The sequence below is a fragment of the Pseudonaja textilis genome, chromosome 1, assembly GCF_049901715.1.
Source record: "Pseudonaja textilis isolate UNSWEBS1 chromosome 1, rPseTex1.2, whole genome shotgun sequence".
Lineage (NCBI taxonomy): Eukaryota > Metazoa > Chordata > Lepidosauria > Squamata > Elapidae > Pseudonaja > Pseudonaja textilis.
Genome location: NC_141990.1, coordinates 155,066,894 through 155,083,238, shown reverse-complemented (window position 1 = coordinate 155,083,238; position 16,345 = coordinate 155,066,894). Strand labels below are relative to the sequence as shown.

General features: G+C 43.6%; 1 protein-coding gene across 2 annotated transcripts in view; it reads right to left on the bottom strand.

Annotated features, from left to right (window-relative positions):
• Nucleotides 1-14,071, bottom strand: part of TFAP2D (transcription factor AP-2 delta) — a 45,406-nt gene extending 31,335 nt beyond the window's left edge. Inside the window, exons 1-3 of one of the 2 annotated variants that reach the window (XM_026712890.2) lie at nt 13,740-14,071; nt 12,216-12,713; nt 8,955-9,015 (exon numbers count right to left, since the gene is read on the bottom strand). In XM_026712890.2, coding sequence (XP_026568675.1) covers nt 8,955-9,015; nt 12,216-12,713; nt 13,740-13,778 — 598 coding nt within the window. In that variant the 5' untranslated portion in view covers nt 13,779-14,071. Of the gene's footprint in view, nt 1-8,954; nt 9,016-12,215; nt 12,714-13,299; nt 13,662-13,739 lie in introns of those variants that run through there. The other variant, XM_087919345.1, reaches the window with a different exon arrangement.
• Nucleotides 14,072-16,345: the final 2,274 nt, after the last annotated feature.

Below are 16,345 nucleotides of genomic sequence, written 5' to 3'. Positions count from 1 at the left end.
CTCCAAAGGAAAGTATATTTAGGAAGGCAATACATTTTAAGGAATTAGAAAAGTCTTTTAAAATATTCTATAATGAATCAATTGGGTGAATTAAAATGTGATATTAAGACTGCAAATTTATTGTTATTTGTTTGGCAATAGTCCTCAATCACTTCTTTTAAGAATTGGGTTTTTTTTTCAGTTTATGTTTTTGGCGCACAGCATTACAAACAATAAAAAGGATGAATGAGTGAAAAGATTGTGGCAGAAATCTCTACAAGTGACATTGTTGCTTTCTACATCCACCATTGTTTGTGCCAGACTTTTTTTCTGCCAATAAGGATGCCCAGAAATAGATAATTAAGTATGAAACTGATATAATAATTAACTGAAATGATAATTAAGTATGAAACTTAATTCAGTGGATGCATTACTTTCTGCCCAAGCCTAGCTGGCCCTTGAAATTTTCTCTAGCATCAGCAAAGGCTGCTGCTGCTTCTTCTTCTTCTTCTTCTTCTTCTTCTTCTTCTTCTTCTTCTTCTTCTTCTTCTTCTTCTTCTTCTTCTTCTTCTTCTTCTTCTTCTTCTTCTTCTTCTTCTTCTTCTTCTTCTTCTTCTTCTTCTTCTTCTTCTTCTTCTTCTTCTTCTTCTTCTTCTTCTTCTTCTTCTTCTTCTTCTTCTTCTTCTTCTTCTTCTTCTTCTCCTCCTCCTCCTCCTCCTCCTTCTCCTCCTCCTCCTCCTCCTCCTCCTCCTCCTCCTCCTCCTCCTCCTCCTCCTCCTCCGCCAAGATATGGGAAAGAGGCCATTCAATGCCAGATCACCTTGATCAGGCACAAAGATGCATCCTGTGTGGCTCAGAAAGATGCTTCCGATCTTTATTTCAAACTTTTATCACAGCTATCAGGATTTGCAGGGGCAAAATATGTTTGCTCTCACTTTGTTGTCTCCCTTTGATCCAGGGGACAGAGAGAGACAGCAGAAGGAAAAAAGGGCATTGTGGTTATTAGAGTAATAACAAAACAGTTCAATAAAGACTGAGATCATTCTTTGGGGTGGGTGGGTGAGGAGGAGTGGATGAACTCTCCTCCCAACAGTCTCAATCAACTGTGGCAATACTGCAAGATAGTGGGAACTCAACATTCAACAATGTCAAATTCAACTATGTCTGGAAGGTCACAAATCCTCAACTCTATTCTAAATAAAAAGGATTGACCTCTTGATTTTACTTTATAAGGAAGAACTCAATGCTCTGATCAGTTAAAAAATTGTTTCCTTCTGACTCTTTCTCTGCCTGTGATATTCCTATTCCTTTTTTTTTAAAAGTAGAGATCACCTTAAATGGACTTAGCCTGTGGGGTGTAATATCATAGATCCCTTCCAGCTATATACTGGCAAACAGAAATGAAATACTGTCTGGAACAGCCTTGATATGATCTTTTGGTGATGGCACAGAGGTTCTTTTTATGCTGTGACCTGCTGGTACACATCATACATAGTTGAATGCCATGAATATTATTTCTTGCCGTGCTTCATCAATATGCACACGTGGAATGAAATGCATACCAAGATATGTGGGACCTGAAGGACTTGGAACCTGTTAAAAATTGTGGAATACTTTTTGGAATAAGCAAAAGTTTTTTCTCAAATACAAAGCAGTAGTCCATCTCATTCCAAACTTTTACATTTGAAGGAAAACAAAAACAGATGAGAATTTTGGAAGCATGCCTCTCTAGGTTGGATATAGACATTTATACATGCAGGTATTTGCTGCTACCTAATATGACCTGATCTCATCCACCCCAGTTGCACCGTGGATCAGAATAACAGTGCATAGATTTCAACCTTAATGTTGAATCCTAATGTGGCGTCTTTTTTGTTTCAAAGTGAATCCTACCTGCATCAAATTAGGTTGAATGTGTAATCAATTCCTTCGTAACTTGCCTCTTGATAAAGTTTGTAACCCTCCATTTTAAATGCAGCCTTGCCATTAATTAAATTCTATTGACTTCTAAGATTTTATTGGGCAATATTTAGAGAAGGTTCAATCCTATGGAAATCAAGCACTCTTAGAAATTAGAGTTTCCTGTACTTTGGAGGGGGGGTGGAAGTAGAGAGCATGGTGAACTCCCTGAGTGTGTCCCCCCCGCCTTATTTTATTTTACTAATTTTAGCAGAAATTTATCTGGACATTTCCTCTGAATTCCTCCCATACAAGAGAATATATTGTAGATAACAAGCATCTGGTTTATTTTCCATTCTTAGCTATATACACATACTATATATGAATCTATAACCATACAGACACACAATATACAGAATGCTTTCTCCCCGACCAGCTCACACTAAATGTGAATGAAGTAGGGTCTATTTGTTCGGAAAGTCATTTATCCAAGCGCTAGAATTCTGATAGGCGTTGGGTTCGCTTCAGGTTGCAACCCTCCAACGACGGACTTGCCTGCATAAGGGGATTTAGAGCGGAAAAGCCCTAGACCCTTGGGCTCAAAAGTGAAAAGGCCTCTCTGGAAATGCTACATACCAAGAAGAGATCCAATGAATCAGCCGCGTCTACTCAGAAGGCCCACGTGACTCACCAACCTGGCCTGACCTGCCAGCCCAACCACCTCGGAAACTTCCAGCAGCGGCATCGTAGCCGGCCACCCGCTCCCTTCGCAAAGGTCGTCCTCCATTCCTCGTCTTACCCGTCCTCCCACCCACCCACCCCCACGAACAGCCGGTCAGTTCCCCGTACGCCCCTCTTTTTCTGCCTGCCTTGTTGTGTGAGTCCATTTGAAACCTGCTCGTCTGGAGCTATTAATTAACCTAGAGCATTAAGCTCCCCCCCGCCCACATGGGACGCAGATTAATAGCTTCTTGAAAAAGAGGCCGCCGCGTTAAGGACAATACAGTAAGGGCAATTACTGTATTATTATGGGATTATCAAGATGCGGGTAGCCAAGAGCTGAAAAGAGGAGGAGGGAATCGGGATGGCAGGCACAAAGGCTACAGTTTAAAGCGTGGAACTAGTGGGGCAGGGTCCTTGTTTCCTCCTGGCCTCCGCCGAGTCGTAACTAAACCTTCCTGGCAGCGCAAGCAAGAGCTGGGCGGCGATCCTCCTTGCTCCCTGGATCCTACGGCGAGAGGGGAAAGAGCTCCGGGCCCTCGCCGTTAAAGGTGACGCAGGCTTTCTCAGTTGGAAGTCCAGCCAGGGCACCGGCGCTGTTTCCCGCGTGGCTTTTAGATTGACGGCTGAGCGTGGCGCTAAACTGGAAGGCGAGGAAACGGAAAGACGGGGTCGCGGACGGGAGAAGAAGAGAAAGCGCGCAACCCAACAACAGGGAGGGAGGAGGGGAGATAGATGGATAGGTAGGCAGGTAGGCAGGTAAGTAGGAAGGTAGGTAGATAGGCAGGCAGGCAGGCAGGCAGAGAGACAGACCATTCCTTACAAAACCGTTCAGTAAAGCGGGCATTAAAAGGCCGGCCCACACAGATTGTAGGTAGGGTCTTGAGAGTAAAAGGAGTCTGAATAGAGGGCGGCAGGCGGCGCCTTGGTGTACCTGCGCGAATTGACCCTCCCCGCCTTACTCGCGAGGAACCAGGCACAGCCTTTCGAGAAAACAGGCCAAGCTAGGGGTCACTTCGAACTTCAGCTCCGCCATCGGCTGTCCTCCTCTTTCCAGCCCCTGATTTGGTGGGGAAAATGCGCCCAAATTTCTTTGGAAAGTTTCGGTGAAAACCCACGAATTTCTGCCCCTTCCTTGCGTCCTTTTCTTAATCCTCTCTTCTTGCACGCCCGGGCTTCGTGGGGGCGGCCGGGAGGAGAAGCGGAGTTCTTCCCCCCCACCCCCACGCGGCATATGCAATGCATGGTCGCGCTATATCCTATCAGAATGAACGCATAAGCAAAAAAAAAAAAAGTTTGATAAAATGCTTGGTCTGAGATATTACCCCTCCCCTGAGCTTTAGTCCACCCCGTGCTGAAAAACTCCCTTAATTCCCTTTCCTCTCCCTCTCTTCCAACCTTCCACCCCCATCCCGAATAACCATTAGGCTTAGTTTTCATCATTAAGTGCCTCGAATTAAAATTGCAGATCAAAGATATACAATCAAAACCGAATAGGCTGCGCCTTCAGTAAACGCATCAAAGGCAGGAGAGAAGGGGCTGTCCAAAAGAGGAGCTTTATTGGGTAGCCTGCTTTTTTTTGGTGATTGGCGGGCAGCCCTTTTCTACGCCTCTTTTTTTTTTAAGATAGTTATAATCAAATAAGATCTGACAATGCTCCTAGCTCTGCCTTAATACCTCCGCTTTTTCATGTCAGTCACCTCTAAGCGGTTTGACAAACTCAAGATCTCTTAAAACTGGAAGAGTTCAGATCATATTAATTTCTCCAAAATGTTTTGATTCAAAGTAGTTTGTATTTCACGTTGCCAACGGCAATCGGGAAAGAGGCAGTGTGGATAGCCCCGGTCCCTCTTTTATGGCCCAGAGGCGATAGCAGTATTTAAGCTGCTGAAATTAGCCTGGGGCAGGGAAAGATAGACGATCACAAAGTGAAACAAGAGGTAGGGTTCCCCCCCTTTCTTTTTTGGGGAAGGAGAGGGGGAGGGAGATTGCCATTCCATAAAACGACACAGGAGGGCTAAGTATCACCATTGGCCTGTCTTCCCCTCCTCTTTCTTTCTTTCTTTCTTTCTTTCTTTCTTTCTTTCTTTCTTTCTTTCTTTCTTTCTTTCTTTCTTTCTTTCTTTCTTTCTTTAAGAGACTACTAGTTTGGTGCATTTGGTTGCCCATTCCTAGACTGGCTCCACAGAAGAACTAAAACAGAACCAAGGAAAAGGTTAGGGAAAACAGGAAGACAAACAGACAAATAACCATGTGTGTGCATGAGCACACACACTTATATTTATAATGAGAAGATTAAAAAAATGGGAAGAGAAGAGAAAGGGGAGATATATATATATATATATATATATATATATATATATATATATATATATATATATATATATATATATATATATATATATATATATATATGTTTTCTGAGGTTCTCAGGTATTTGTATGTGGATCTTTGGTTGTTCGGGTTTCTCCCGCGTAAGATTCAAGTGTCTAGGCAACGTTTCGATGAAGTCTCATTCATCATCATCAGGCCTCTGACTTTGGCTCTTGCTTTTCAGAGTGATGTGAGGTTGCAACCTCACATCACTCTGAAAAGCAAGAGCCAAAGTCAGAGGCCTGATGATGATGAATGAGACTTCATCGAAACGTTGCCTAGACACTTTGAATCTTATGGGAGAAAACCCGAACAACCAAAGATCCACATATATATATATATATATATATATATATATATATATATATATATATATATATATATATATATATATATATATGTTTTCTTAAGTTTTCGCGGTATGGTATTCAGCTTTGTATGGTATTCAGCTTTGTTCGGGTATTTTCCTCATCATTGCAGTTGTGCTTTTAAAGTTGTAGCACTTTTCGGCAGAATCTCATCTGCCATCATCAGGCGGACACTATACAGAAGCCTGATGATGGCAGATGAGATTCTGCCGAAAAGTTGCTACAACTTTAAAAGCACAACTACAATGATGTGGGAAAATACCCGAACAAAGCTGAATACTATATATATATATATATATATTTTCACCCCTCCACTGTAAATAGGAAATTCGTATCTTTGCAAGTGATTCCTTTTGAAACAACCGATCTGAATATTCAACTTTCAAAGCAAAGCTGCGCCAATCTGTATGTACAACATTAATATGATCTCTGCAGAATTTGGGTCCTCAGAAACATTACCATATCAAAGCTTGATGCCTGAGGCTAGAGAAGCTATCGATAGGCCCGCAGCAGGTAAAGTAAAGATAATTGGTTGCGATGGTGCAAGGAGCGGAGCTCCAGGCGAAATCCTGCACGTCATTAACTGGAAGTGATAGGGGTGGGAGCTGGGCCACCTAGTTGGCTACTGTTGGCGCTGGCTGGTAATTAGCTCGCCAACGCTGAAGCCCTGCCGTCCCTATCGCCCCTCCCCCATTGCAATCTTCAAAAAGAAAACATCCTCCTGTCCCGACTCTCATGAAAGCAACAAACTGGCCATGCCAAAAATAAAAAATAAAAAAACCCACCAGGAATTGCCCACCGGGAGCAGCCAAGTCAGAGGATGAGACAGGCAGGAGGCAACTTCTTGGGTGGGATGGCGGTGCTGGGGCCCCCGGAAAACGGGTTTCCAAGAACCCAGGAAAGTCTTATGTGCAGCAGCCCAGAGCCAAGATAAATCCAGGGGAAAAGTCGTCTCCACTCTATCTATCATATCCCACCATTTTATTTCGCATGAGCAGCTTATGCTTCACTCTTGTCAGTTCCCCCATCTGTTTAATAATTATTCGTTTCTAAAGCCAAGTCTTTGTCTCCTTCTTTCCTCTCCCCCCCACCTCAAATTGGGAATTCAATTTACTTGTTTTTCTTAAACCAAACAAGATGTTTCTCTCCCTCTCTTTTCCTCTTGATGGTTTCTAAGTGAAAGCATTGTCTTTTTTGTCTTTTTTTTCCTACCATATGCCTTCTAAGCCTACAGTACCTTCCTTCTTTCAAATAATCCTAACCTGCCTTTGAGAGTTTTAACAAAGAGTTCAAAATATAAGGTGCCCCCTCACCCCATCTATATGCTTTAAGGTATTAGTGGCCAGAGTGAAGACAATCTGAATGATTCCATACTGAAAATGTCACGAGCAGTCTAAATGTTATGATTATTTCTATCATGTTTTTAAAAAAGGTATACAGTATTTATTATGCTTTTTAAGCACACATTTAAAACATACAGAGCTGTCTTCCTTAGCGAGGCAGATGGATGGCTCATAGAGCCAGAGCATGAACTTTTAAGATTAGTCAAGAAAGAGCGTTCCATTTTCAGACAGGATTTCTTCATTATCATTCGTTACACCATTTAAAAGGAAGAGGGAGGAGAGAGAGAAAGAAGGAGTACAGTTTTTCTTTCCTGCAACCAGTAGCTCCAGTAATTACCAGGAAAGAGTTTAAAGAAATTGCATCCGAAGGACTCAACGTGAAAAATCTCATTCAGATGGGAGATTAGAGTGCAGTCAAGCACTACAAGCGCAGCACCTCAATTGAAGGCAACACAACTTCTTTCTCTTTTGGCAGTAATGATCTAGCTCCAAAGACAAAAGCATTTGTTTATCTCTGATATATTGAGTTCCTAGAAACTCAAAATTCCCTCCTGTGGTGGGAAATAGTTATTTCACTGAGAATGACGAAGTCGTTTTTAATTATTTCAAGTGGCTTATGCCAGATAAATGACCCTTTCTTTCACATGTAAACTGCAACTAACCCTTGGAAAAAGTATTTTATTCTTAAGCCACTCCCTTTTCCTATTGATTTTCAATGTTCATGTAGTTGAACAGCATGATGTACAAATAAAATTATTTGTGGATCACCAAACACAAAAACAAAAAACTTGGATGCAGAAGAGTCAGAAGAATCAAAAGTCTTTGGAAGTCTTTGGAAAAATCAAAAGAAAGAAGGAAGGAATTTACAATTGAGATTGTGGTTTAGAATGGATGGTTCCATCAGCCTACAGTTAGGGAAATGAAACATGCAAGCCATAACATACTTAGAAATAAGCCTTGTAGATTCCCACTGTTCCAAGGACTAAAGCGGAGAGACCTGAGAGACCCATAAAACTCCGACTTTGAAGGCTTATTTACCAAAGCCGTCAACCGGTCTTCGACAGAGAATATCTAGTCAAGGCGCTGTCCATTTCAGCACCAAAAGCTATCCCGATGGTCTTTCCCCAATCAATGCGATTTTGGAACCAGCTCCACGGTTTTAAAGGAGATTTAATTGCCAGCCTCAGCTTGTGCTTCTTTTAGAATAACATAGTTCATATTATTTTTATGAATGATCATAATTTCATAGATCTAAATCTATACATTAAACCAATATTCCTCTTGTTCATTGTGGCCCACTCTTCGTAGAAATTAAAATTCAATCCACTAATTTCTTCCACCATAACATTAAACTGAACGCATAACATACATAGTACAAAAGCAAAACTGGAATTCACTTATTTGTATACATAAGCCAAATGGAGGTCACGATAAAGCAACATACGTATTTCTGATCATTTACTTTCAGTTTAGTCTATTCATTCATACATTTCACATCATGATAAAGTTGAATAAGGTACTCCCCTGGTATTTTCCTTCTGATCCTGACAAAGTAACTCTTGTGCCTATTGAAATAATGGTGACATAGGAACATAAACTGACACCTCCCATTCAAACAAATATATCTCTATACACTTAAATCATTATGATAAGAATATAGAATTTAGACTATGAAAACTCCCCAACTGGTCTCCGTTGCTGCACTTTTCCTGCACCTGCCAGTGTTTTCATTGCAAACACCACCATCGATTTTAAACAGAATTGATCGAATTGCTAACAGCCATCATGTTTGCTCCTCTGGCTTTCTGTTTTCTGGTGCAAATTGTTCCAACCAGAAGCATGGCTGAAAGGCTACAAGACACTTACCAAACAGTGAAATGTAGTCAGCAGGCAAGAAAAGGTTCACGCAACATCACCATTAAGTCACAAAGAGACCATGTCTTTCATTCTTGAACTTTCCACTTCAATATGGCCATGTCTGAATTCAAAAGCCCTCCAAGCAGCACAGATCACTTAAACCTGCTTCTTCCCTCAGTATGACTGCTGAGGTTCCTTACAAGATTCCACCGATGGGAAGTGGAGTGGGAGAGAGTGTTACAGGAATACAAAAGGCAGCCAAGAACCCCAAACGCTTTTTAAGACTAAATTTTGGACACATGGCTTGTCCCACAAAGGTTGCCCCAAGTTTCAGGTGATAGGCAAACAACTTGATTTTTCTTTTTTTAGTGGGAGGGGAAGAGTATATATATATATATATATTAAAAGTGCTTACCTCTCCTTATCACCCCACCTTGTCCATTCAATACTAGTCCACACTGGGCCTCCACCGAACCCTTGAATAAAGAAGAGAAAAACAGATTCAAAAATCCACACAGGTAAAATGCATGGCTGCAAGGCTGAAATGGTTGGGATTTTAGTAGAAGCTGCAGTCTTTGCAATGGATATAATAACTCTCCTTTGGAATTGTGAGATGGGAAGGAGAAACCTTAGAAAAGCACAGCTTGTGCTCAAAACAAATAAGCCCTTCATTTTTTCTTCTTTTTTCCCCCCCTGTTCTCAAATATGACAGTTCTTTGACGGACTGGTTGATTGGCAGGCAGACAAAGAGGAAGCGAGTAGCATGGACACAGACAGAACTTGCCAAAGGGATATTTGGCACATGGAAAACAAAGAAAGAAACAATAAAAATGAAAGTGACACTCTGCCTATTTCTGCATATAAAATATTCACGGCCCCTGGAAATGTAGCATCTCTGTGTCACAAAATTGCTACCAGTGAATCAAATTAGAGAAAGACAATGGACAGATCTGAGGATGGAGTTAAGTTGGAGGGATGTACCCATATAAAAATGGATGCTTCTAACTAAACAATATAGTTCTAGTTTAAGCTGAATAGGAAAATGACCAAGGCCTGTTAGGTACTGGCCACAGAAGTACATAAAGTGAGCATTACTGCCTGTCTTAAGATGAAAGGGAGAACTCTGAATTATTATTATTATTATTTTAAAAAAACCTTTCCTTATGTGTGTGCATGATGTGTTCTTATACGCTCTGTCCAGCTACATCTTCCAATTCTTTTTCAGTACTACAAATTTAAACAAACACACACACTTCCCTCCACAAACAAATGAGGTTTTAAGTATGGAATAACTCTTTAAAGGTGTTTCACCTACACAGCAGTCTGTGATGAATTAAGTTCATGTGGAGAAAGAGTTGGTACATAATCATCGTAATACCCCGCCCCTTGGAAAAAAAAAAACCCTTTTACAAAAGCAATCTTTATGGCCCTTCACCCCATTCTTTTTTCACCCTCTCGATGCTGGCCTAAAGCCCCCTCCTTTTCCAAGGCCCCTTTTGAGTTTAAATGTTCTGCCTTAAAGTGATTATGAAATCAATATGGACAAAACTGGGCAACTGAGCATAAATTAAAGCAATGATGGGAAAAGGTGTGACAGTTTCTTTTGTTGCCCATGGAAAATCTTTTTAGGGGACTGAAAGATGTCCACTATGGTTCCAAGAATCCTTGCATCTGTTAGGCTGACTTAAACAGCCTTCCAAACTATTAGACTTTCACTTAACATTCTGAGCAGGGGAAAGTATATTTACATTTGTTGCATTAGAAATGAGACATATGTTGATGAGGAAAGTGGAAAAGAAAGGAGGGAGGAGATGGAAAAAAAAAAGAAAGAGGCTGAAAAGCTTGAGAGTAACACTCTTCTAGAGTGGTCCTTTCACTTTGGGTCATACATTTGATCATCTATTCCTATAAAACCTTGACATGAAATGAACAAAGCATCAATAAGGTAGAACTGCATAAATAAGTTACAGGAGTCCTGTATAGTTCTATTCCTGATTTGCAACTAAGGAAGTAGCCATGATGGCATGATCCAAACAAACCAGCATTTTTTTTGGATACCCTATTAAAAAGTTGGCCAGGCTGCAAGTATAATGGAAGAATCAGAGAAACGTTTTGTTGAACTGATCTTTTTAACAGTCTTGCACAGTCAAACACCCAATGAGCGCATGCATATACATACACATAGAGAGAAAGAAAGGGAGAAAGAGAGAAAGAGAGAGAAGTATACTTATTTAAAGGAGAGGAGACTGATCTTATTTTTTTTTTTAAAAAAATGGAAATGATTCTCTTCAAAACGAATCTGCTGTTTCCTGCCTGGAGAGGGAAAAGGGAGGGTCAAGGGGGGGGGGCGAACGTTGTTTGGTCGGATGACATTGCACAAGTGACCAGTTGAATGGCACTAAGTCGAAAATTGGATAAACTATGGTGCTTTCTCGCACAGGATTTACGCATTGTGGGTTTCCTTGCAAACGAGGCTAATCCCTTCTTTTGAAAAAAAAAAAGATACAAGGCTTTGTGCTTGGGCGTAGAAAAAAAATGTACAGCTAAAAAAATCAGCAGCAGACGTGGTTATAAAAAAGGGGAGTAAATAGGTCTTAGTGAAGCTAAACAGTGAATGGCAGATTTGAGAGAAGGAGGAACATAAGGGAAGCTCTTGTTGAAAACGGAACGGGGGTGGGTGGGTCGGAAGGGGGCAACAGACGTGTAGAAAATTATTGAGTGAGTTTCAGTGCAGAAAGTCAGGTTTTAAGGAGTTTATGGCCCCTGAGGATTTTATTCTTGTGGAGATTCCACCGTGTTGTATGAGGCGTGTGGGAGGCTCTCGTTCAGTTAGCATTTAGTTAACCCGTCGGTTTTCAATTTTGGCTTAAAAAGTCTTTTCTGTTTTTCACTGAAAAGACAAAACCACTTTTAAACACTTTTAGAAGGAATAATTTAAATGTAAAGATATTATAACCTATATAGTTTGAGGGAAGAAACCGTGACAAGAAAACTAGGAGATTAAACGATCGCGGTGGTCAAGAGCGGTAACCAGAATTCACTTTATCAGAGGTAGCCGGGAAAATCATTCTTTTGACGAAACCTGCTTTTCCCTTTCTCCCTCCCTCCCCCCATCTCTGTACGTACCGAAATAACATTTTACGGCGGGAAAAATATTTTCCTGTAAGGAAAAATAATCGTGTGCTTCGAGATAGGCAGAGCTGAGAGGTAAGCCTAAACTTAGAGAAGTCTTTGTTGTTTACCTAAGCGCCCATAGAAGTAAATTCCCCTCGCCGTAAAGGCCTGGAAGGAGATTAAAAGCAAAAGAAATGAACTGGACGTGGGTTCAGATATACTCACACCCGGGACGACTTTCCCAGCTACTTCTAGCTACACCTCTGGTTTTATTCTGTAATCTTTGGCGGTTTCCTCATCTCGGGACTCAGTAGGAAATCCGCCTTCCTGTGTTTAACGTTCCCTGGAGGAAAGCCGATTTTTTTTTTCCCCCTTTCCCTTTTCTGGGAAACGCTGCCCTGCCTGACACTTACACTGGGTTCTCTGGAGGAGCGAGGGCTGCGGACGAGGGAGGACTAGTCTGTCTGGGCAGGGCAGGGCAGGAAAGGCGAGGCGTCGAGGAGAGTTAGTGGAGAAGAATCGGGGCGATTCCGCACGGCCCAGGAAGCGCATGCCATTTTACCTGCAAATCGTCCGCTCCCGTGGCCGCCAGCCCGAGGCTTGGTCCCGGCAGGAGCCTTTGATCTGGATGCATCCCATATTGGGTGCCATGGCTCATAAGAGAGAGGTCGTGCCGGCGGTAAGCGTCTAAACATCCCAGTTCGCGCCTCTGCTCGTCCAAGCAGGAGGATTTGAGCGCCCGGGCGTTGTGCAAATTGATGAAGTCGGTGGGTTCTCCATGGTGGATCTGCTGGTAGTATTGCTGCGAGTGGTGGAGCGAATTCAAGGAGTAGGCGTCGGGGTTAACGGCCGGGTGGCTGTGTTGGAACTCGTAGTGGAAGGACTGGTGGTGTAGGGGAGCGTATTGGTGGTTGGCCGAGAAATAGGGGGTGGCGAACTCAGTGCCGGTGCCGGAGTAAGTGAGCGGAGACGAGGAAGAGTAGGCGACGGTGGAGTTGGCCACAGACTCCAAGCATCCCAGCTGCATCAAACGGTAACTGTTTGATCCATCGTGGCGTATCTGTAAAGGCAGAAGGGTGGAAAAAGGTAACCCAGAATTGGCAGGCCGGGCATGGGGGAAAAAAGCGGGGCGGCCCGAAGTACCCCGTCCTGTCCCTAACGCTCTCCCCGCCCCCAGCCCGCTTTTCTTAGGCTTGGCCCTCTCGCCTACACCTCGGGCTGGTGCCGGGCAGCTTCTAAGCTACCCTTTGCTTTGGTTTCTTTCTTTCTTGTTTGTTTAAAGGAGGGAGATAAAACCAAAGTGTGAGCGTTGTTGCTTTTTGGGGGGGGGTGGGCGGTGGGGGTGGAGAAGGGGAGTAAAACCTGCGCCTGAAAGCGAGAATCAACACCGACTGGCCCCAAAGTCGCTCTTTCCCCGTGTTCGCCGTAGTTGCTTTGGCGAAATCGCCCCACACAAAAGCCGCTCCGTTCCCCGTCGGTGTCAGACGCAAAGCGGCACCTTTTCGGATCCTGACTCCTCGGCTAAAGACCCCAGGCCCCTCACTTCGGAGCGCAGGTTCCACGGCTCCGCATCGAGGCTCTCGACGCGTCTTTTTACCCTTTCTGGTTAAAAAGATCTCCGTCCCGTCCCGTAAACAAGCCCATACCCAAAGCTCCCCTTCCGACAATCTGAAGGGGAGTTGTGGATCGCTGAGCTCCCAAGTTCCCAGCTGTCTCCTGGACTACTTTTTCCAGCGTTGGCAACATTTCAGAGCACATTCTCGCGCCGCTCAGTCTGTTTTGGTCCGGGCAGCCGTTTCAATGCGGCGGTGGTTTTGCCCCCTTGCCTGTTCCCAGCGACAGATGTCATAACGAATTTTCGCCCTTTACTTCCCCAAGTTCTTTCTGAAGCCGGATTATAATTAAATGTAACGGTCCAATGTGGATTAACATACATACACACACAAAAAAAGGAAAGCGTGCGCGAGAGAAAGAGAAGAAAACCCAGCCATACACACGCGCGCACAGAGGCTCATTCGAACACACACATGCAATAAGCATACACACACACACACACTCACACACACCCGCGCTCCCCCCAAAATACCTCCGCATCGTGGACGAGTCCTGGAAAGGTAGTTGACATTTTGCGTTCTTCGAACGAGGCGTAAAATTAAATTCCTTCTCCAAATTTAAAAGGAAAGAAAAGAACCAAAGCCACCATCAAACCAAGAATAATTTCTTTAAAAAAAAAAATTAGGAAAATTGCCGTCGTCTCCCGTTTCCCCCAAATGTGGAAAAAAAACAGAGACACATATATATTCTGTCTAAATGCAAAGGTGTTCCCCAATCTGCTTGTCGAGATCGCCAGCCCGTTTTTCCGCCATACAAGCCTTTTAAAAACCTGTAGGAACAATTTCCCCCTCTGCACAAAAGCGGCTCCCCGGATCAGATTTTGTACTTGCTGGGTATTTCTTTGGCTGATGTCGTAGGTCCCTTGGTAATATAGAAGTTTTGAAAATTAAGCATCAGCACTGAGAACTGGGAGGACAATAGATAGAGCAGCTTCATCCCAGGAGACAAGGAATAAATATTGTATCTTCGCCTAATAAGGAACTGGAGGTTCTTTCAACGTTTTTATACATTTTCCTCTTCGCTCTTTCAGAACGCTTTTTTCTCACCCGTACTTAGGCTAATGTGGGATCCCCACATTCAGCACTTCCATACCGGTCTTTTAAAATTCGTATTATTGGGAAGATCTAGATCTATTACAACCAAGTAATATAGATGAATTTAAGTTAAACTATCTTTTTCAGTTGGTAAGTTGCTTCTTTTAGCGCACTGTATTTGCTTTGTATTTGGGTATCTATCCTCCACACACTTTTGAACAGTGGAAAAAATTGTTTTGTGCGTAATTGAATTTCCTTCCCCCCCCCCAACACCCCAAATTACAGAAAACCAATTAGTCGAGCTGGTGTTTTTTTTTTAAAAAAGAACAGAATCGAAATTAGGCCCCCACCACAGCCAAACCCTTTCATGTGGGGCATCCTAAATGAAATCGTCTTTTGTTTTTGTTTTGTTTTTGAAAGAAAGCGTTTCAGAGGAAGAACTTATCGGAAACCTGGGTGCTTGCTGTTGCGGTGCGTTTTATTTATGTACTGCACATGCAGTCTCACACGCGCTGACATAGAGTGGAAATAACACGGGACGTGGAACACCTGTAAGAGAAAGGTGGACATTTTCCACGGGACAAATATCCCGGCAGTGCCACAGACTTTATATTGTTTGGCGGAACGCTAATCAAAGCTTCTCCCCGACACCCCTAAATCCCCCTATTACTACGATCGGCCAAGTTCCTTTCGGGAGGTAGCCCGGCAGAAGCACCCCAGCCCCGTCGAGGCGCCTGCCAGCCTGCTCAGCGCTGTCGCCGCGCCTGGGCGAGAAGGCAGGCGCTTGGGCACCTTGGCGTCTCCCTTCTGCTGCCGGCCAGCTGATACTGCCAGCCGTGGCGATAAGGAGCGGGTGGTACTGGTTTTTAATTGCCATTTAATTTCCTTGGCTTTTAAGTGTTTTAAACCGCGCAGGGTTGTTTTTTTTTTGGTGTTTTTTTTTTCAAGAAGCCGCGGGCGAAGAGACAGGTGGGCTCTGTTTGAAGGTCCGAGGTAGGGGAGGGTTTCTTGCTATCCGTTTGCGTCGGCTAACAGGAGCTGTCAGTCAAGACAGCTTTTCTTTCTACAAATGGACCCGGGCACACGACCGGAATGGCAATGCGTTGTCGGGAAACGGGCAAGGCGAGTTTCCAGACGGGGCCTTTCCAAGCAGGACCCTTTTAAAGCTTCGCCAGACTTCTCCGAAGAAAGATCCTGGCGAAAGGACTTCTCGCTTAATAAGAAAGAAAGAAAAAAAAACACGAGACAATGAGACCGCCTCGCGTTTTGATCTTGAAAAGCTATGTATTAATGAGACGCCGACGGTCGTTTCTCAGCCTTCGGGCGCTCGCTCGAGTTTCGCCTGATAAAGACGAGCGAAGAAATCGGTGCATCGACAAGGCTGTCCTGCTTTAGGACGCTTCTACGGCCGTTGTGTGTTCTGCGAGCAGAGCCACTTTCTGCACATTTCTCCAGCGGACAACCCCTGGGTCCTCTTGCTCCCGTGTAAAGGTCCTTGGCTCTTTCAGTCCCACAATGCAGCGCCCCCGCCCCCGTCCCGACCTGGCGCGGACTCGTTTCTTATTGCCTCCTCTTCCAAACCTGGGCAGCCACCTGCCTCTCAGAATAATGACAATGGTACCACAGTCCAATTTGGAAAGCTGAAAGGGCCCCAACTCAAACCTCAGCCTCCTATGGCTTTTCTCCTCCCCAGCCCAGACTGATTTTTTTTAAAGCATTTTCTTCTGACTGAATTCATAGAAATTCCGAACTTTGCATACAGTTTTGTAAATCCTTCTTTGGCTAAATAGAGGTGCTATCTTATATGGAGTTAAATCCCCGACGCTTAGCTGTTCCCCTTTGGAAAGAAGCCCCATCTATCTCAAAGGAATTTCCTTCCCCCCCCCCCAAAAAAAAAAAAAGAAATGTGAAAATAAAGCTCGGGATGTGGCGGTTATACTCCGATTTCCTTCTCAACTAGAATGGAAAGGAAACCCTGTCAGATCAACCCAAAGATGGCCTTAAGAGCAAAGGTTTGGGAGTAGGATCAGATGAAACCACCAGA